This window comes from Phascolarctos cinereus, unplaced genomic scaffold (assembly GCF_003287225.1).
Source record: "Phascolarctos cinereus isolate Bilbo 61053 unplaced genomic scaffold, phaCin_HiC Scaffold_4;HRSCAF=312, whole genome shotgun sequence".
NCBI lineage: Eukaryota > Metazoa > Chordata > Mammalia > Diprotodontia > Phascolarctidae > Phascolarctos > Phascolarctos cinereus.
In genome coordinates, this window is record NW_027555847.1 from 56,195,005 (window position 1) to 56,211,122 (window position 16,118).

At 44.2% G+C, this 16,118-nt stretch overlaps 1 protein-coding gene across 1 annotated transcript; it reads left to right on the forward strand.

Moving 5' to 3' along the window:
* The first annotated feature begins 35 nt into the window (after window positions 1-35).
* H1-8 (H1.8 linker histone) lies at window positions 36-13,365 on the forward strand. The gene is given in 7 exon segments (XM_078151681.1): window positions 36-58; window positions 256-443; window positions 5,905-6,161; window positions 9,654-10,203; window positions 12,040-12,098; window positions 12,816-12,902; window positions 12,904-13,365. Coding segments are annotated over 7 exon segments (1,485 nt in total). The 3' UTR covers window positions 13,225-13,365.
* Window positions 13,366-16,118: the final 2,753 nt, after the last annotated feature.

A 16,118-nucleotide genomic window follows, 5' to 3' on the forward strand; every position in this document is an offset into this window, starting at 1 on the left:
GGAGCTGAAGGCCTTCCTTCACCATTCCGACTGCCATGTACTGGGTGCTCTTCAGAAAGTCAGTCCAGAGCAGTCCCACTCATTGCCACCTGTTAAATCAGGAGGTTAATTAGCCCCAGGTGGGGACACCTGGATCAGGCTCTGCTATATCAAGACTGGCGGGGGTGGGGGTGGGGCTGCCTGGGCTTGCTTGGGGGTTGGGTAGGTCTGTTGTTACTCCTCTCAAGGGGTCCCCCGGCTGTTCTGGGGTTTCAGAATGTCTTCTGATGATGAAACTCAAAATTTGCAACTGCCTTGCTCCAGCGACGACAATGTCAGACTGAATATGACTTGGGACAACTCCCCCAATGCCACTCACGTTTCCAATGTGGTTCCATCTCCGCCTGTTGGTCCTTATACTTTCAGCCAGGATGTGGCTGCTACCGGTGAGCCTGAGAAGCCAGGTAAGGAGAGAGGGCCGAGGAGGGAAAGGTGGAAGGCAGTTCCCCCGAGTCTGCTCTTATTTTGGGTTTGGAGCAGTGAAGGCTGTCAGGGTCCTGGAGCCCAACCTCTTCCTTCATGCCCTTCTTAATGCTTTCTCTCCTTCTCTCCCTCCCCATCCCTTCTTTTTCTCACCCCCCTTTCTTTCTCTCTTTCTCTCTCTCTCCCTCCCTTCCCTTTGAATTGAGGGTCCTACCGGTGCCCCTGCTATCAGGCCCTCCGGCTAGGCTGGGTCATCAGAATACATTCCTCATACATGACCCTCCATCTCCTGCCTCCAGGCATTTTCACTGGCTGTGCCTCATGCCAGGAATGCCCTACCTCCTCACCTCTGCTTCCTAGCTTCCTCCAAGACAGGTCAAAATCCCCCTCTCTTTAAGAGGCTTTTCCAGGTCTCTCTCTACCTCCTCCTCCCTACAACTGTTAGCTCCTTTTCTCTGGGATTACCCTCCATCTACTCTGCATGTATCTTGTATATCCATAGTTGTGTGCAAATTGTCTCCCCCATTAGACTGTGAGCTCCTTGAGGGCAGGAACTGTATTTTGGCCTTTCTTTGAATACCCAGCATTTAGCACAGTGCCTGGAACACAGTAAGTGCTAAATAAATGCTTGTTGATTGACTCAGCACCTCAGTTTCTTCATCTGTAAAAATATGGATAATGGTATCTATAATAATCTCCCCAGTTTCTGAGGTTTGAATACATGTAAGGCACTTTCCAGATTTGAAAGCACTACTTAATTTTCATTTATTGTCATTATTGCCTTTCCTGGGGTGTATTGAGGATATAAGAGAAGTAGAAGGTATGGTCTCTGTCCTCTAGATCAATTGATAGATAATAAAACCTTTATGAAGCTCTTGTTATGTGCCAGGCACTGTGCTTGGCCCTGTGAATACAAGTACAAGCGAGTCAGAGAACCCATAGTTCACTTACGCAGCCCAGAATCCTGGGGCCGAGTCCACGGTTGAGGCAGGAAGTAGAGGGAGAGCTGAGGATGAAGCCCAGAGCAGGCAGCTGGGTGAGGAGATGGCTGGGAGGTGGGCCCCAGCTAGGGAAGGGTTCCAATTCAGCCTGGGGGATATGGTGGCCATCCTCTCCAGATCCTAGGCCTCTCCTTCAGCCCTAAGACTTCTCCTCCCAACAGCATTGCCTTCCCTGAGCCCTTCCTTATACAAAGTTAGGGGCCCTGTACAACTCATGCAGGTTTTGTTTTGGGGACCTCCCATCTACTTCCATCTTCATCCAGTCATTAACACTGCGGCAGATGTAAAGCTAAACAGGAAATGTCCACACTCTAGTGGGATGATCAGACATGGTTACAGATGAATGTGAGGGCCTACAGTAAAGGCCTAAGTGCTATGAGATCAGGGGAATTTGGACTTGAAGGGAGCTTTGAGATAAAGAGTATCAGTTGTTTTTCAGTCATATCTGACTCTTCGTAACCCCATTTGGAGTTTTCTTGGCAAAGATACTAGAATGTTTTGCCATTTCCTTCTCCAGCTCATTTTATAGATGGGGAAATTGAAACAAACAGGGTTAAGTGACTTGCCCAGGGTCACACAGCTAGTAAGTATCTGAGGCCGGATTTGAACTCAGGAAGATATGTGTGTATTTATGTGTGTATGTATATATGTATATGTATATGTATACACGTACACATACATATATACACACATATGTACATATGTGCACACACATATACCTATATATCCCCTATATATATATATATATATATATATAAAACCAAGTTTACAATCTATTTCTCTACATCTATTTTAAAACCAAGTTTACAGACCCCAGAATCAGCGCCCTTGGATTGGATGGCTCCTTCTAGCTCTGACATTGTATGATTCTGTATCTGGAAGGATATAACACTAATCAGTGGAACATTTTTCTACCTCCCTCACTTTTCAAAGAAGGAGATGAGGCTCCGAGAGGTATACTGTATGCACAATGACTTAGCTGGCAGGTCTGGGATGAGAACTCAGGATTCCTGATTCCTCATCCAGTGCGCTTTCTACCATACCACACTGTCTCCCTTCACAGTACTGAGCGGCATGCATTCACCAAGAAATGCCATGGGGGAGACATCTTAATCAGGCTGGCATTATACAGTGAGAAGTATGGTATGGAGAAAAGGGAATGGGATTTGAGGTCAGAAGACCTGGGTTCAAACCCTTACTCTGTCATGCTACATGACTTTGGGCAAGTCACATGAGCCCTCTGGGCCTCAGTTTCCATATCTGTAAAATGAGAGCGTTGGCCCAGATGACCTCGAAGACCCCTTCGAGCTCTAAGCCTATAAGCCTTCCACCTAAACCTTAGCCATCTATACACCCAAACTTCAACGTCATCCTTTTTAATGATTATGTATTATTACAGCTTTACCTGTGTTTGTATTTTATCCTTCTGCTTGACTGTAAGTCAGTTCTCTTTAAATTTCATCTCTTTTCAATTCAACAATCCTATTATGTTCTAGGCACTTAACCACCTTTGGGTCATTATGCTCCTCACTAATTGGACTGAGGGATTAGACAGTGATCCACTTCTTAGCTGGGTATGCAAGTGTGTAGGACAGCTTGCCCCTACACTAAATGGCCTAAAGTCGGGGTGCTTTTGTAGCATAAATTCTCTGGTTTCTGTCTGCTGTTGCCTATATATACATATTATACACATACATTATAGATGTATCTATAGATGTAGATACATAGATATCTATATCTATATCTTTATTGTCTTTGGTTAGTTTTTTTTTTTTGGTTAGGCAATGGGGTTAAGTGACTTGCCCAGGGTCACAACAGCTAGTAAGTGTTATGTGTCTGAGGCTAGATTCTGAACTCATGTCCTCCTGAATCCAGGTCTGGTGCTCTATCCATTGCACCACTGACCTGCCCCTATATATATCTTTATAGATATCTGTGTGTGTGGATATATGTGTGTGTGTGTGTGTGTGTGTGTGTGTGTGTGTGTGTGTGTGTGTGTGTGTGTGTGTGTGTGTGTTGTAGAAGCTAATACTGTTTTATTTGACATAAAATTGATTTGGGATTGTTCCTGCTCTTATATAGAATACAATCCAAGGGCTTTGTGAGCCATCTGCCACTTGGGGAGGGGGTATTTTTCACTTACTTTTGTACTTAGAGCTGTATTCTGGATGGCTGGGATCATGGGGAGTCTAACTGCCCAGACCATACCATACTTTGCATATAACTATATATTTTTTGTTGTCGTTCAGTCATTTTTCAGTTGTGTCTGACTCTTCATAACCCCAATTTGGGGTTTTCTTGGCAGAGATACTGGAGTGGTTTGCCATTTCCTTCTCGAGCTCACTTTACAGATGAGGAAAGTGAGGCAAACAGGGTTAAGTGACTTGCCCAGAGTCACACAGCTAGTTAAGTGTCTGCAGCAGGATTTGAACTCAGGAAGATGAGTCTTCCTGACTCCAGGCCTAGTATTCTATCCACTGAGCCACCTACATGACCCCCCAACCCCAATATACTCTAGCCTCTGTCATTATATAGAGCACAATATGGAGGTCCAAAGTAGGGAAGGGACAAACTTTGTCAAGATCACACAGGTAGTTGCCACTAGGTCCATGACCCAAACCCAGAACTTGGCTTCAAGATAAGTACTCTTTCAACTGTACTCTAGAACATAATTCTACCCCCACAGCCCTAGACCATTAATCTCCTTCCATACCATCTTTCAAAGGTGACTAGGGCCAGTAGAGAGGAAAGGGCACTTGGACTTAGATGTAGCCATGCACCTGGGTATGAGCATATACCCACCTCCTACTTCTGGTCATCAAACTTCCCTGGGCCTCAGTTTCTTCATCTGTAAAATGAGGTGAGTCTGAGGTTCTTTCCAGCTTTAGATCTGGAATCCTATAATCTTCTCTCCCACCCTGGCTGGTCATCATTTCCACCGATCCTTCCCTGCCTCCACTTGGGGTTGAACACTAGCAAAAAAAAAAAGAGAGAACTGGGGGATATGACAAGTGGGCCTGTTGTCCACCCGAACCCTGGCAAATTATCTCCCATTATAAAATGGTGGCAGGTTTAAAATGTGCTTCCCTCACCACGACCCCAAGGACTAGATCAGTCAATGAATCAACAAGCGTTAAGCACCTACTATGTGCTAGGCTCTGGGGATGTTAGTACAAATAAAACAATCACTCTCAAAAATTCCAAGGGTTGTTACTATTATCCCCATGTTACAGATGAGGAGGCTTAATGATTTGTTCAAGGTCACACAGGAAGTGTTGGAGCTAGGACCTGAGTTCTTTCCATGATACTACACAGCAGAAACCATAGAGGGAAATAAATCTCTGAGGAGACCCTTCATACTGCAGGCTTTTGGAAAAGAAGACTTTCGAGAATAGCAGTGATTGAGGCTGGGTTGGGGAACCTCTTAGGAACAACTCCCGGGACTGGGGCCATACATAGTTGGACCAGTCTTCTCCCTTCAGAGGGAGTCCTGACCTTCTCTGTCCAACCTTATCTCCCCAGGTGGCTATTCCCCAGGGGGTTATTCCCAGGGTTGGGAATAACTCTAAATTGACAGTCCTCTCTAACTTGTTACGTAAACTTACGAAAATCAATTCTTCTCTCTGTGCCTCAGTTTCCCCACCTGTCAAAGGAAGCAAGGATAGGGGATGATTTTAAAGGTCCCTTCATGCCTATATACTTTGGGATTCTACGGCTCTAATTATTGGGTGCCTACTGTGTGCCCAGCCCTATGTGGTATTCAACAGGAATATTTGAAACTGTCCCTGCCTTCCAGGAGTTTACAAACTAGGTGGAGTAATAAGATGACAAGAGCATTGGACTGGGGTGTTGGCAAGCAGGGGAGACTTGGACAGGTGAAGCCTTTCACTGCTTGTTAAATATGTAGAGCTGGCTCAGTAACTCTCCAGAGGTTCTTAATGAGCCCTAGACAATCAGTCAGAAGGAATATCTATTTAACATCTCTATGGACTGATAGATGATGAACGCAAAGGCAGCTGTGGAGGCAGCAGATGTTGTATGGAGTGGGAGGAGTGAAGAGAGGCTAAGATCACAGTGTGGGATAGAGGAGGCCTTAGGTTCACCAAGGCTAAAGGATAGGTTGGGGTCAGGTTGTGTAGGGCTTTAAAAGCTAAACAAAGCAGTTGCTAAGTTGATCCTAGAAACAATAGGGAGACTCAGGAGTCGGCTGAGGAGAGGAGTTGCCCAGTCCAATCTTCACCTTTCAATTCTCGCTCTCGCTCTCTTCTTTAAAAAACAATTGGGGTTAAGTGACTTGCCTAGGGTCACACAACTAGTAAGTGTCAAGTGTTTGGTCCGAGACTGGATCTGAACTCGGGTCCCCCTGACTTCAGGGCTAGTTCTCTAACCCCTGCGCCACCTTGCTGCCCCTCAATTCTCTCTTCTTCCTTCCCTTTTTAAGCAGACATCAGTGTGCAACCAAAATTTCAGAGTCACCCACCCATGATCCAAATGGTGGCGGAAGCCCTGAAGGCCAAAGAGGACAAACATGGTACCTCTGTAGCAGCTATCAAGTTCTATATTCGACGAAAGTACCCAGCGGTCGATATGAAGAGACTCAGATACTTGCTGAAACAAGCCCTGGCCAAGGGTATTAGTGATGGGATGCTCGTGAGACCTCGCAATTCTACTGTTACTGGGGCCAGGGGAAGATTCAAAGTAAGTTTCTTCTCTTCTCTGGCCTCTAGCTTTCCTCTCTGTGAAGAGGTGGGCTGTTTCCCTGGCAGCTCCAAATCCCACAAGGCTCATGCCTTTGTCCCCTTCCTCTGGAGGGCGAGTCCTCCATCTCTGCCACTCTGTCAGCATGTGCTGAAAGAGGAGTGTTAAAAAGTGTACCTGTCCCCCAGGAGTTTCCTGGGTGACTAGGAGGAGATAAGATGGCATAAAGGCCAAGCTGGAAGGGATCTCGGAGGCCATCTAGTCCAGTGCCCCCATTTGACAGATGAAGAAACTGAGGCTGAGGTACTTCTTAGGTACATGATTCCCTCTTCCCCATGTAAACTGGTTTCTTCCAGTTTTAAATCAGATTTTCTAGGGTTCCAGAGGGCAGACCTATGATTAATATAAATTACAGGGAGGCAGGTTTTGGCTCAAGATAAAGGAAGAACTTTCTAGCAACAAGACTTGCTCACCAACTGAAGGGCAGTTGAGAAGGAGCACTGGCCTCAGATCAGGAGGACCCAGGTTCAAATGACCTCTGACACTACTTGTGTGACCTTCAGCAAAGTCGATGAACTTTCCTGAGCTCCAGTTTCCTCGTCTGTAAAGTGACGGGATTGGAGTAGATGACCCCTGTTGCCTCTTGTAGCCCTAGACCTAGGGTCCTATGACCAACAGAAGAATTGTCTTAGGATGAAATGAGCCACCTTCATTTGTGATGCCATCCAAAGAGTTTGGATGACCATCTGTCAGGGATATTATAGAAGGGCATCCTGGCATAGAGTGTGTATCTCTTCCATGGCTGCTCAGCTATGCCCTTGACCAGATCTGGTGGTCTCTGACACTGGTAGGTTATGGGGAACTCTAGAGTGGGTATTCTTCAGATAGTCTTAACTGATATATATATATATATATATATATATATATATATATATATATGTGCTTTGAGGCTTGCTGAGAGCTTTACACTTATTGTCTATCATGTGATAAGATTTCTTTTGATCCTTGGAAACATTTCAAAATACCCCCAGCCCCTGGGATGGGGTGAAGGTAGGGGGTAGAAGTGGGGATGGTAATCTGTGCCAGGAGTCATGGGAAAAGGGGGGAGCTATGGGACATACATGCTGTACCCATGCCTGGATTCTGGTGAGATGATACCAGCAATCAAAATGCTTTACTTTCTGTAAAAGGCAACTGCTATCTGTATTCTCTGTCTCACTGAATGGAGAGGAGGGAAGGGGCACCCTCAGGGCTGGCTTTAGGAACTTGGGGCTCCCTTCATGGTTTGATCAAGGGATAACAAGTAGATTCCTGTTCCCTCCCTTCCATTCCCCCCTCATCTAAAAATCTCTCTCCAGCTACTACTTGTCCTAGTATCTGAAAGTCTACCATTAGACCTCTGTCTTCTATGAACATTTTATTGGGAAGAAAAATGCTATAAGCCATTTTCAGCTAATATTTTAGCATTTTCAGGCAATACTGCTACTGATCCCAGAAACTGAGTTAGAAGAGACTTTTAGAAAAGGAGATTCTAGTCCAGCCCATGCCAAAAGAATCCCCTTTATGTCATACTAACACTTTCCAAGAAAGCCCATTCCATCTTTGGGTAGCTCTAATGAGTAAGAATTTTTCCTAAGATGAAGCCTAAATCTACCTTTCTGCTTCTTCTATGCATTACTCTAGATTCTGTCTTCTGGGGTCAAATAGACCAAGTTTGAGTCCTCTTCCATGTGACAGCCCCTATCTTCTTCCCTTGCCCCAGTCCTCTCCAAGCTAAGTGTTCCAAATTGCACCATTTGATCTGTATAAGGCATGGACTTGAATCCTGTCCCCACCCTGCTTGCTTTCATTGATAAGCCCTTCAGCTCATCAGTATCTTTCCTAAGATGTATCCAAAGCTGAATTCCATACTCTAAATGTGGCCTGACCAGGAAAGGTTACAGGGGAACTATTGCCTCTGGAAACATTGCTTAGCTGTCTCCATCATCATATCGCATTGATTCACATCAAACTTAGAGCACACTAGCCTCCCATGGCCCTTTTAAGCTGGGTTACTGTCCAGCTACACCTCCTCCATCCCATTCTTATGAAGTTGAATCTTATATTCCTTTGTCATGTCCAATTCTTCTTGACTTCATTTGGGGTTTACTTGGCAAAGAGACTGGAGAGGTCTGCCATTTCCTTGTCCAGCTCATTTAACAGATAAGGAAACTGAGGCAAACAGAGTTAAGTGACTTGCTCAGGATTGCATACCTGGTATCTGAGGCCAAATTTGAACTTGGGGAAATGAGACTTCTTGACTCCAGGCCTGGTACTCTATCCACAGCACCACTGAGCTGCCACATTTTCTTATCAAATTTCACCTTATTCATTTCAGCCTGACATTCTTGCTGGTCCAGATTTTCTTTTGGATGCAGCTTCTGTCATCTAGCATGCTTGGGATCCCTCCCATCTTTGTGATGTCTATACATTTGACCATAACACAAAATATGCCTTAACCTACATTTTTGATGGACATTAAATAGCACAAGGCCAGGTGCTGATTCCTGAGGCACTCATGAAAGACCTACCTCCAAGTTGACACACAGTCATCCATGACCAGGGACCACTCCACCAGTTTTGAATCAAACTGATTACCTTCTAAACTTCTAGTTATCTCCATCTTTTTTTCTTGGAGTATTATGCAAGACTTTATTATCAGATGTCATGCTCCAATCTAGATAAACCATATTGATAGCATTCTCCTATTCTGCCAAAAGAAAAAATAAAATTAAAATTAGTCTCCTGAGGTCTGAGAATAACTGCAAATAACCGACACATAGTATTTGTCAATTGACAAAGTGTTTTTGTACACATTATCTCAGAACTTTCCTGCCCCTCAGTCTCCTTTTAGCAGATGAGGAAATGGAAGTCTAGAGACCTGGGCTGAAGACAGACATGGAATAAGCTGCCCAGGGTCACACAGAAGTGCCAGATATGGGAATGGAACCCAGGTCTACTGACTCTAAATCCTGGATTCTTTCCACTAAGCTATCTTGATATCATCTATGTTCAGGAGTTGGAGATGCATGTTAGGATAGCAAAACAATAGGGAACCAGAGATATGCTTTGCCAGGCTAGTCACTTTGTTGAGGACCACCCTCGTGTATACTCCAGTGCCATTAGGGCTGATACGAAACAAAAACCAACCTAAGAAAGATACCATGCTAGGGGTATTGGAAGTCAGAGTACCAAGATTGTAAAGTCCAGCTGTCCTACTTACTATAGCTATGAACAAATCTTCATACTTCTCTGGGTCACAGTTTCCTCAACTATAATAAGGAATTGGACTGGATGGTCTCCTGGTCCTAAAATTCTAGCTTCTAGGGTTTGAGCTCTGAATTTTCCACATCAAAATAAATGAGATTTTTATCTGATAGGTAATTCTGTTGGGTACGTGGGGGTTTTCTGAGCTCTTCTGACTGCTGCTAACCTATTGAATTACTTCTGCAGTTAGTATCCAAGAATAAAACCAAAGTGACCCAAACTAAAAAATCAACAGCAGCTGTCAAACCTAGGAAAAAGAAGGCTGCTAGAACCAGTGAAGCTAGAAAGGTTTCTTCAGAGCCTTCAACCAAGAGAAAGGTTCCTGCAAGCAAGAAGAAGGTACCCACTGAGGCTTCAACTAAGAGGAAGGCTCCTGCAACCAAGAAGACGGTGCCCACAGAGGCTTCAACCAAGAGGAAGGTTCCTGCAAGCAAGAAGAAGGTGCCCACTGAGGCTTTGCCTATGAGAAAGGCTCCTGCAACCAAGAAGAAGGTGCCCGTAGAGGCCTCAACCAAGAGGAAGATTCCTGCAACCAAGAAGACGGTGCCCACAGAGGCTTCAACCAAGAGGAAGGTTCCTTCAGAAGCTTCAACCAAGAGAAAGGCTCCTGCAACTGTGAAGAAAGTTCCGGTGAAGGCTTCAACCAAGAAGAAACCTCCTGAGGAGGCTAAGAAAGTTACCAAAGTGGGGATGTCCAAGGAGGTCTCAAAACCAAAAGGGGCTAGAGACAAAAAAGGTAGGTCATCTGAGGGGGTTTAGTGAGCGCTGCCTAGGGTTCCCCAACTCATGGTGAAGAGCTCTCCTGATCCTTGCCTGAAGCTTTGTGATAGGTGATCAGCAGGGAGTATCAGTAGTCTAATCTGGGAGGTTGAAGCAGTGGCATGTAGGGAAGGAGTTGTGACTGTTAGTGACTGCCATGCTGTTCCTATGCACCCCTCCCCCCAAGCTTTAGCAGCATTTCAAGTAACAGTTGATAGTCTGCTCCTACGTCTTCCTTCCCCCTACTTTTAATTTTAATTGTTAATCCCCTCTTGGGAAGTTAGGACATGGTAGTGGCTCCCTATCAATGAGAAACTATTTGGGGACCACTAAGATATTTTATTTCTGGTGGCAAAAAGCCAACAGATAGATACAAATTATTAGATAATTCCTTGAACCTGTGAATAGGCTAAAAAGTGTCTAATACATTTATGCAGACAAGCATAAGGAAAACATAATCAGAGATCGAATACTAAGATGAACAGCCTCGAGTTCTGTTAAAACTCAAGAAAGAGACCTCAGGATCCCTATCATGGTCATGAGTTGCCATAGGTCACTCCCTAAATACATTGGCACAATGTGGTAGTATAGATAGACCAGCAAGATCCTAGGCAGCCTCAAGAAGGTTAATGGAAAATGATGATTAGTCTTCTCACCTGCATATAACACTTGGCACAATCACACTTGGAATCCTGAGTGATTCTATGGAAAAGTTGTAGTACAATGGGAGGTAGTCCAAAGAAGGTAAGCCAAAATAAGTAGCTTTTATGTCTTTCTCCTTCCTTGTTTTCTGGTTGTGGGTGTCCTATCTCTTAGATGAGTATAAGCTCCATGAATGTAGAAAACATCTTAGCTAACAAACTTTGCACGTCACCCATGCGTGCTTAGCATGCATGGGTGCACACTCCATCTTCCATATCTCTTCCACTCTATCCACCATTTCTCTCTCTCCATATGATTGACATCTCTAATATAGTTGATAGAGGGAGATAGAGATCTGTTCCCCAATTCTTGACTGTTACTAGTAGGAGACAACATGATGTAATAGAAAAATCACTGATCTGGAAGCCTGGAGACCATTCTATTCCTGACTCTCCTTGCTGAAGTAATTTCCTTTCTGTGCCTTGGTTGCTTCAGCCCTTTAGATAAGGACTTTAGAATCATGTAGGAATTCTAAGGTCCCTTTCAGCTAAAACGTTCTATATTCTTCCCTTCCTCCTCTCTAATAACCCTTCCCTTTACAATTTTTGATTCAACAAGCATTTATTAAATGTTTACTATTTATTAAATGTTTACCCAGTGCTGGGTCTTAGCAACACAAAACCCAAAGGGAAAAACAGTACCTGATTTCAAGGAACTTATATGGTTTGCGTAAACAGATAAATATCCATGTGATACTTTGAGGTGGGATGACACAGTAGAAATAATTGAGGGGATCAGGAAAAGACTTCCTTTAGGAGATCAACAATCAATCAACAAACATTTATTACATGCCTATTGTATACAGGACCCTGTGCTAGTTGCTAGGATATAAAGACAATGAAACATTCCCTGCCAAGGGAGAAGACTACAGATTGGCCATACCATTGACTTCAGGTTCTGTCAGTGTCCAGCTAGTCTTAGCTCAGGCACAGTATCCATGTCTGAGCCCCATCAACATTTCCCTAGCCACAGCTTCTTAGTTGAGTGAAGTCTCTGGTTCATTCCTCCAGTGGACTTGGGAAGCAGTTCATCCTATGTCCCTTTAGAGCACAAGAAAGATATTATCTCTTGGGGCAAAAGTTGCTTCTCAATTTTTTATTCTTTCCAACAGATGTGGAGGAGGTGAGAGCCAAAGCCAGGGGCATGAAACCAAAGGCTGAAATTTCCAAAGTAAGTAGAGAAGAGTCCCATCTTTCATCTTCCATCTGGGGGAGCTAAGAAGGGCAGTGATGAATCAAAGATAGCTGCTCAGAACGAGGGCAAGTTGGATGTGAGCATCAAGCCTTCTACCTCCCAATCTAAGGTGTCTAGGGAGTCAGACATGGTCAAAGATCAGCCAAACGGCAAGGGAAAGAAACCTGAGGCCTCTAAAGGATTCAAGAAAAGGCCTTACCTAAGCTGGTTTGAACTGCAGGGATTGGACCCCCCCCCCCTTTGCATCCCCTTCTTCCTTCTCTCTTTGCCCATCCCTTCCCTCAAAAACAGAAAGATCCATCAGAACCTCCAGCTCTGTCTGGTAATGTCTACATGGGACTGAGTGTGAGGAATGTTGGAACAGACCCAGCCTCCTGCTGAGTCCTGAAGTATGAACCTCATTCCTAAACTGCAAATGAGGCAGGAAATGTTTGATTGTGTAATTTCCAAAAATGCGCGTTTTTACAACCCAGGACAAAGGTTAAATTCCTCCTGTTTCAAAGTTCCAAGGTAGGAAAACGAACCTATTGGCTTCAGAAAACCTTGTTCCTGGTCCCATCCCATTAGGCTCTCATGGTTCTTGCTCTTAACCCAGTTCCTAGCATGCAGTAAGTGCTTAATAAATGCTCATTTTTGCTTCTCTTGCTTCTCCTAACTAATCATTATCTTTTTTTTCCCTTCTCTCTTACGTAGGGCAAGAAAAAAGTCCCCATTTCACCTAAGAAAGCAGTAGAGGAACATAAAGCAGGAAAAACCAAACTCCGGGCAACCTCAGAAGCACCCCCCCAAGACCAGAAAGCAAAAGGGATCACCTGACATGCAAGCAAAATCCAAAGGGGCAGCTACCGTGTCCAAAGCTAGAAGAACTGGGGGAGCTAAGGAGGGCGGCGATGAGCCAAAGACAGTTACTCAGAACAGGAGCAAGTTGGACACGGGCATGAAATCTTCTGCCTCCCAATCTAAGGTGTCTAGGGAGTCAGACATGGTCAAAGATCAGCCAGACGGCAAGGGAAAGAAACCTGAGGCCTCTAAAGGATTCAAGAAAACTGGGAGAAGCCCCACAGGTTCTTCATCCAAGCCAGCCAGCAGGAAGAGGAAATAGGTGCAAGAGGTTAATTGGCCCAGGATGGGATTCTTAACAGAGGGAACTTGATTTTGAAATGAATGGAATTTCTTTTTACTTTTAAAGAGCGAGACAGAGATACTTGTATCTACCTGTTAATAAAGTTTTCTTTTTGCATTAGCCAAATCTTAGGGTCAGCTGTGTATACCATGTGAGGGCCTGGGTTGAAGTATCTCAAGGAAGGAAGGAAGGAAGGAAGGAAGTCAAGTGGGGTACCAGCCCTTGCTGGACACACCATATCAGTTCTTGGGATGCCGGCTTGCCTTTCCTGTCCCCTCCTTCTCTGCCCTCTGGCTGGCTAGAAAATCTGAGCGCAAGCCTCGTCTGGCTGCTTCAACAGTTTCCCTGTGGCATCTGCTAATGTGAGCAGAGAAGGTTGCCAGCTGGATCAGGAGGCGAGATGCTGTGAGTGTGGATGGGCTGGGAGCCCAAAGGGATGAGGGAGACAGATTAGTGTTAATTAGCGTCAGCTGAATTATGGCTTGCTTCACCTAATGCTGGACTTCTGGGAATGTTGGGGGCCCGCCCATCTCTTCCTTGCTTCCTTCCCAGGTCCCACCTTATGCCCCACACTGGATTTCCTGATGAGAAAAACTCCATTTAATACCACCTCTTTCCAAAGTCATTATTTTTAAGGTTCCAGCTCACCTTGGCAGACCCCAGTTGGTCCATTAGATTATAAGTTCCTTGAGAGCAGAGACTCTTTCTGCCTTCTTTTTTTTTTTTGTTTCCCTAGTGCTTAGCAAAATGCCTGGCATACAGTAGTCACTTCATAAATGCTGGTTGACTAACCTGGTGTCTGCCTGCCTATGGTGACCTCTCTGATGTTTGCTATTAGTTTTGGCCAGATAAGAGTTGCCATGCAGCAATGAATATTGCAAAATGCCGAGTATTAGGGTTACAAAGATGATACAATCCCTACCTTCAAGAAACTTATGGTTCAGGGAGGAAGGGGAGGTTTCATAGATAAGTACAAACGTGGTGATTTGAGATGGGAGAGAGGAATAGTAACTAGAGGAAATTTTAAAAAGCCTCCTAGTAGCAGTGGGTTGAGACTTGAAGGAAGCTCTAGATCTAGAGAGAAGAGTATGGATTCCAGGCATGGGGGGCAGTTCACACAAAGGTGCCAAGGCAGAAAAAGGTTTGAGAAATGGCCAAGAGGCAAGTTTTTCTGGAAGGTAGAACATGTGCAGAGGAATAATCTGGAAAGGTAGGCTGGAACCAGGCTTTGAAAGGCTTTCAATGCTGAGTCGAGGGGTTTCTATTTTATGCTGGAGGTAATAGGGAGTCAGGGTAGATTCTTGAGTGGGAGTGAGATAGTCAAAATGGTAAAGCATGACTTTTTCGGGCCGTACAAAATCTATACATGGCAGGATTTTGGAGGCCTGAGTCAGCTGGTGGACTGTCTTGCTACAGTCACGTTAAAACAATGGGCAATGGTCCCTACTCAAGGCTGTAGGAGAAAGAGCCAGGGAAGGTTTGATGTGTTCTGGACTAAACTTGGTAGAGAGGCAACGTTTCCAGTATCTTTGAAGCCAGTGGTCCTTAAAGGGCAGGATGAATTCCTTTTTACCATCCAGAACCATAGCATATCTTAAAACACACGTTTTCAATCTCTAGAACAGAATACCAAATCCATCTGAAAAGCCCTATGATCCACCCTTCTCATATACACTTACTCCAACTGGGATTATGGCTTAAGAGCCTGTTCTGGAAGTGGAAGGCAAGACTGAGGAAATTCAAGTGTTTAGCTTAATTTCATCCAGTCTCTGATTTCTATAGCTGTGAACTCACCAGGCAGGGCAGCGCAGGAGGGAAACACTACCCCATACAAATGTGATGTAGTTTGTAAAAAGTGCTGGGCTTAGAAGCTGAGTTCAGTTCAAATCCTGGCTCTGTTACTGACCTTAGGCAAGCAATTTCACCTTTATGGGCCTCAGTTTCCCTCATTTGTCAAATGAAGAGGTTGGACTACGTCAGCAGTTTTCAAGCATTTTTGGTTTCAGGAACCCTTTATACTCTTAAAATTAAAGAGGAACACCCCCCCCCCATGAGACAGCCTTTGTTTATGTAGGTTATATCTATAGGTAATTACCATATTAGAAATAGAAATGTCTTAGTAATATCATGAAAATTGTTTTGACCTTGGCCTCTTGAAAGGGTCTTAAGGACCTCCGGGGTTCCCAGACCACACTTTGAAGACTTCTCTGGACCACAGAATTCTTAAGGTTCCTTTCAGGTCAAATCCCATGATCCTAAAGAGACTTATGTCCACTGTACTATTCCCTTCTTTCTGAATCTTAGGGTTTCCCCTCATTCCCCTCAAAGGAGATTTTAAAAAGGTTCATGTTTCCAAATATTAGGAATGAACTGAAATATTTTCTATAATTTTTTTTGCCAGTTTTTGACCTTTAGGAAAAAAAATCTCAAAGCTCAATAAACAACCCCAGGTGAGTATATGGGTTAAATCATTGTTCTATTGAGATTTTTAAAATGTTCTTTTGTGTCTGTTCCTTCTTAGAAACAAAAGAATTGAAACTTATTTTTCATTTTATTTTTTTGGCTATATTTTTCATTTTAAATAAAGTAAATGTTTGCTGTTAATTTTGAGAAGCTAATAAATATCACATTTCTTACTTCATTTTAAAAGAGCAAGTCTTTTTTAAAAAGCAAAAAGATGGGGCCCTCTGCTGATTTCTCCCTTCCCTTGTCTGTCAGTCACCCTCAAAAGAAACAGACTCTTCACCCCTGGGGAATGGGTAAGCCAGAATAAAGTAGAAAGGTCAGAGCTATGATATCTTTAAACTCATAGAAAGTCAGAGCTGGAAGGAAACTGACCTCAGATCTGACCCCTTACAACCTCCCCCCAGAGA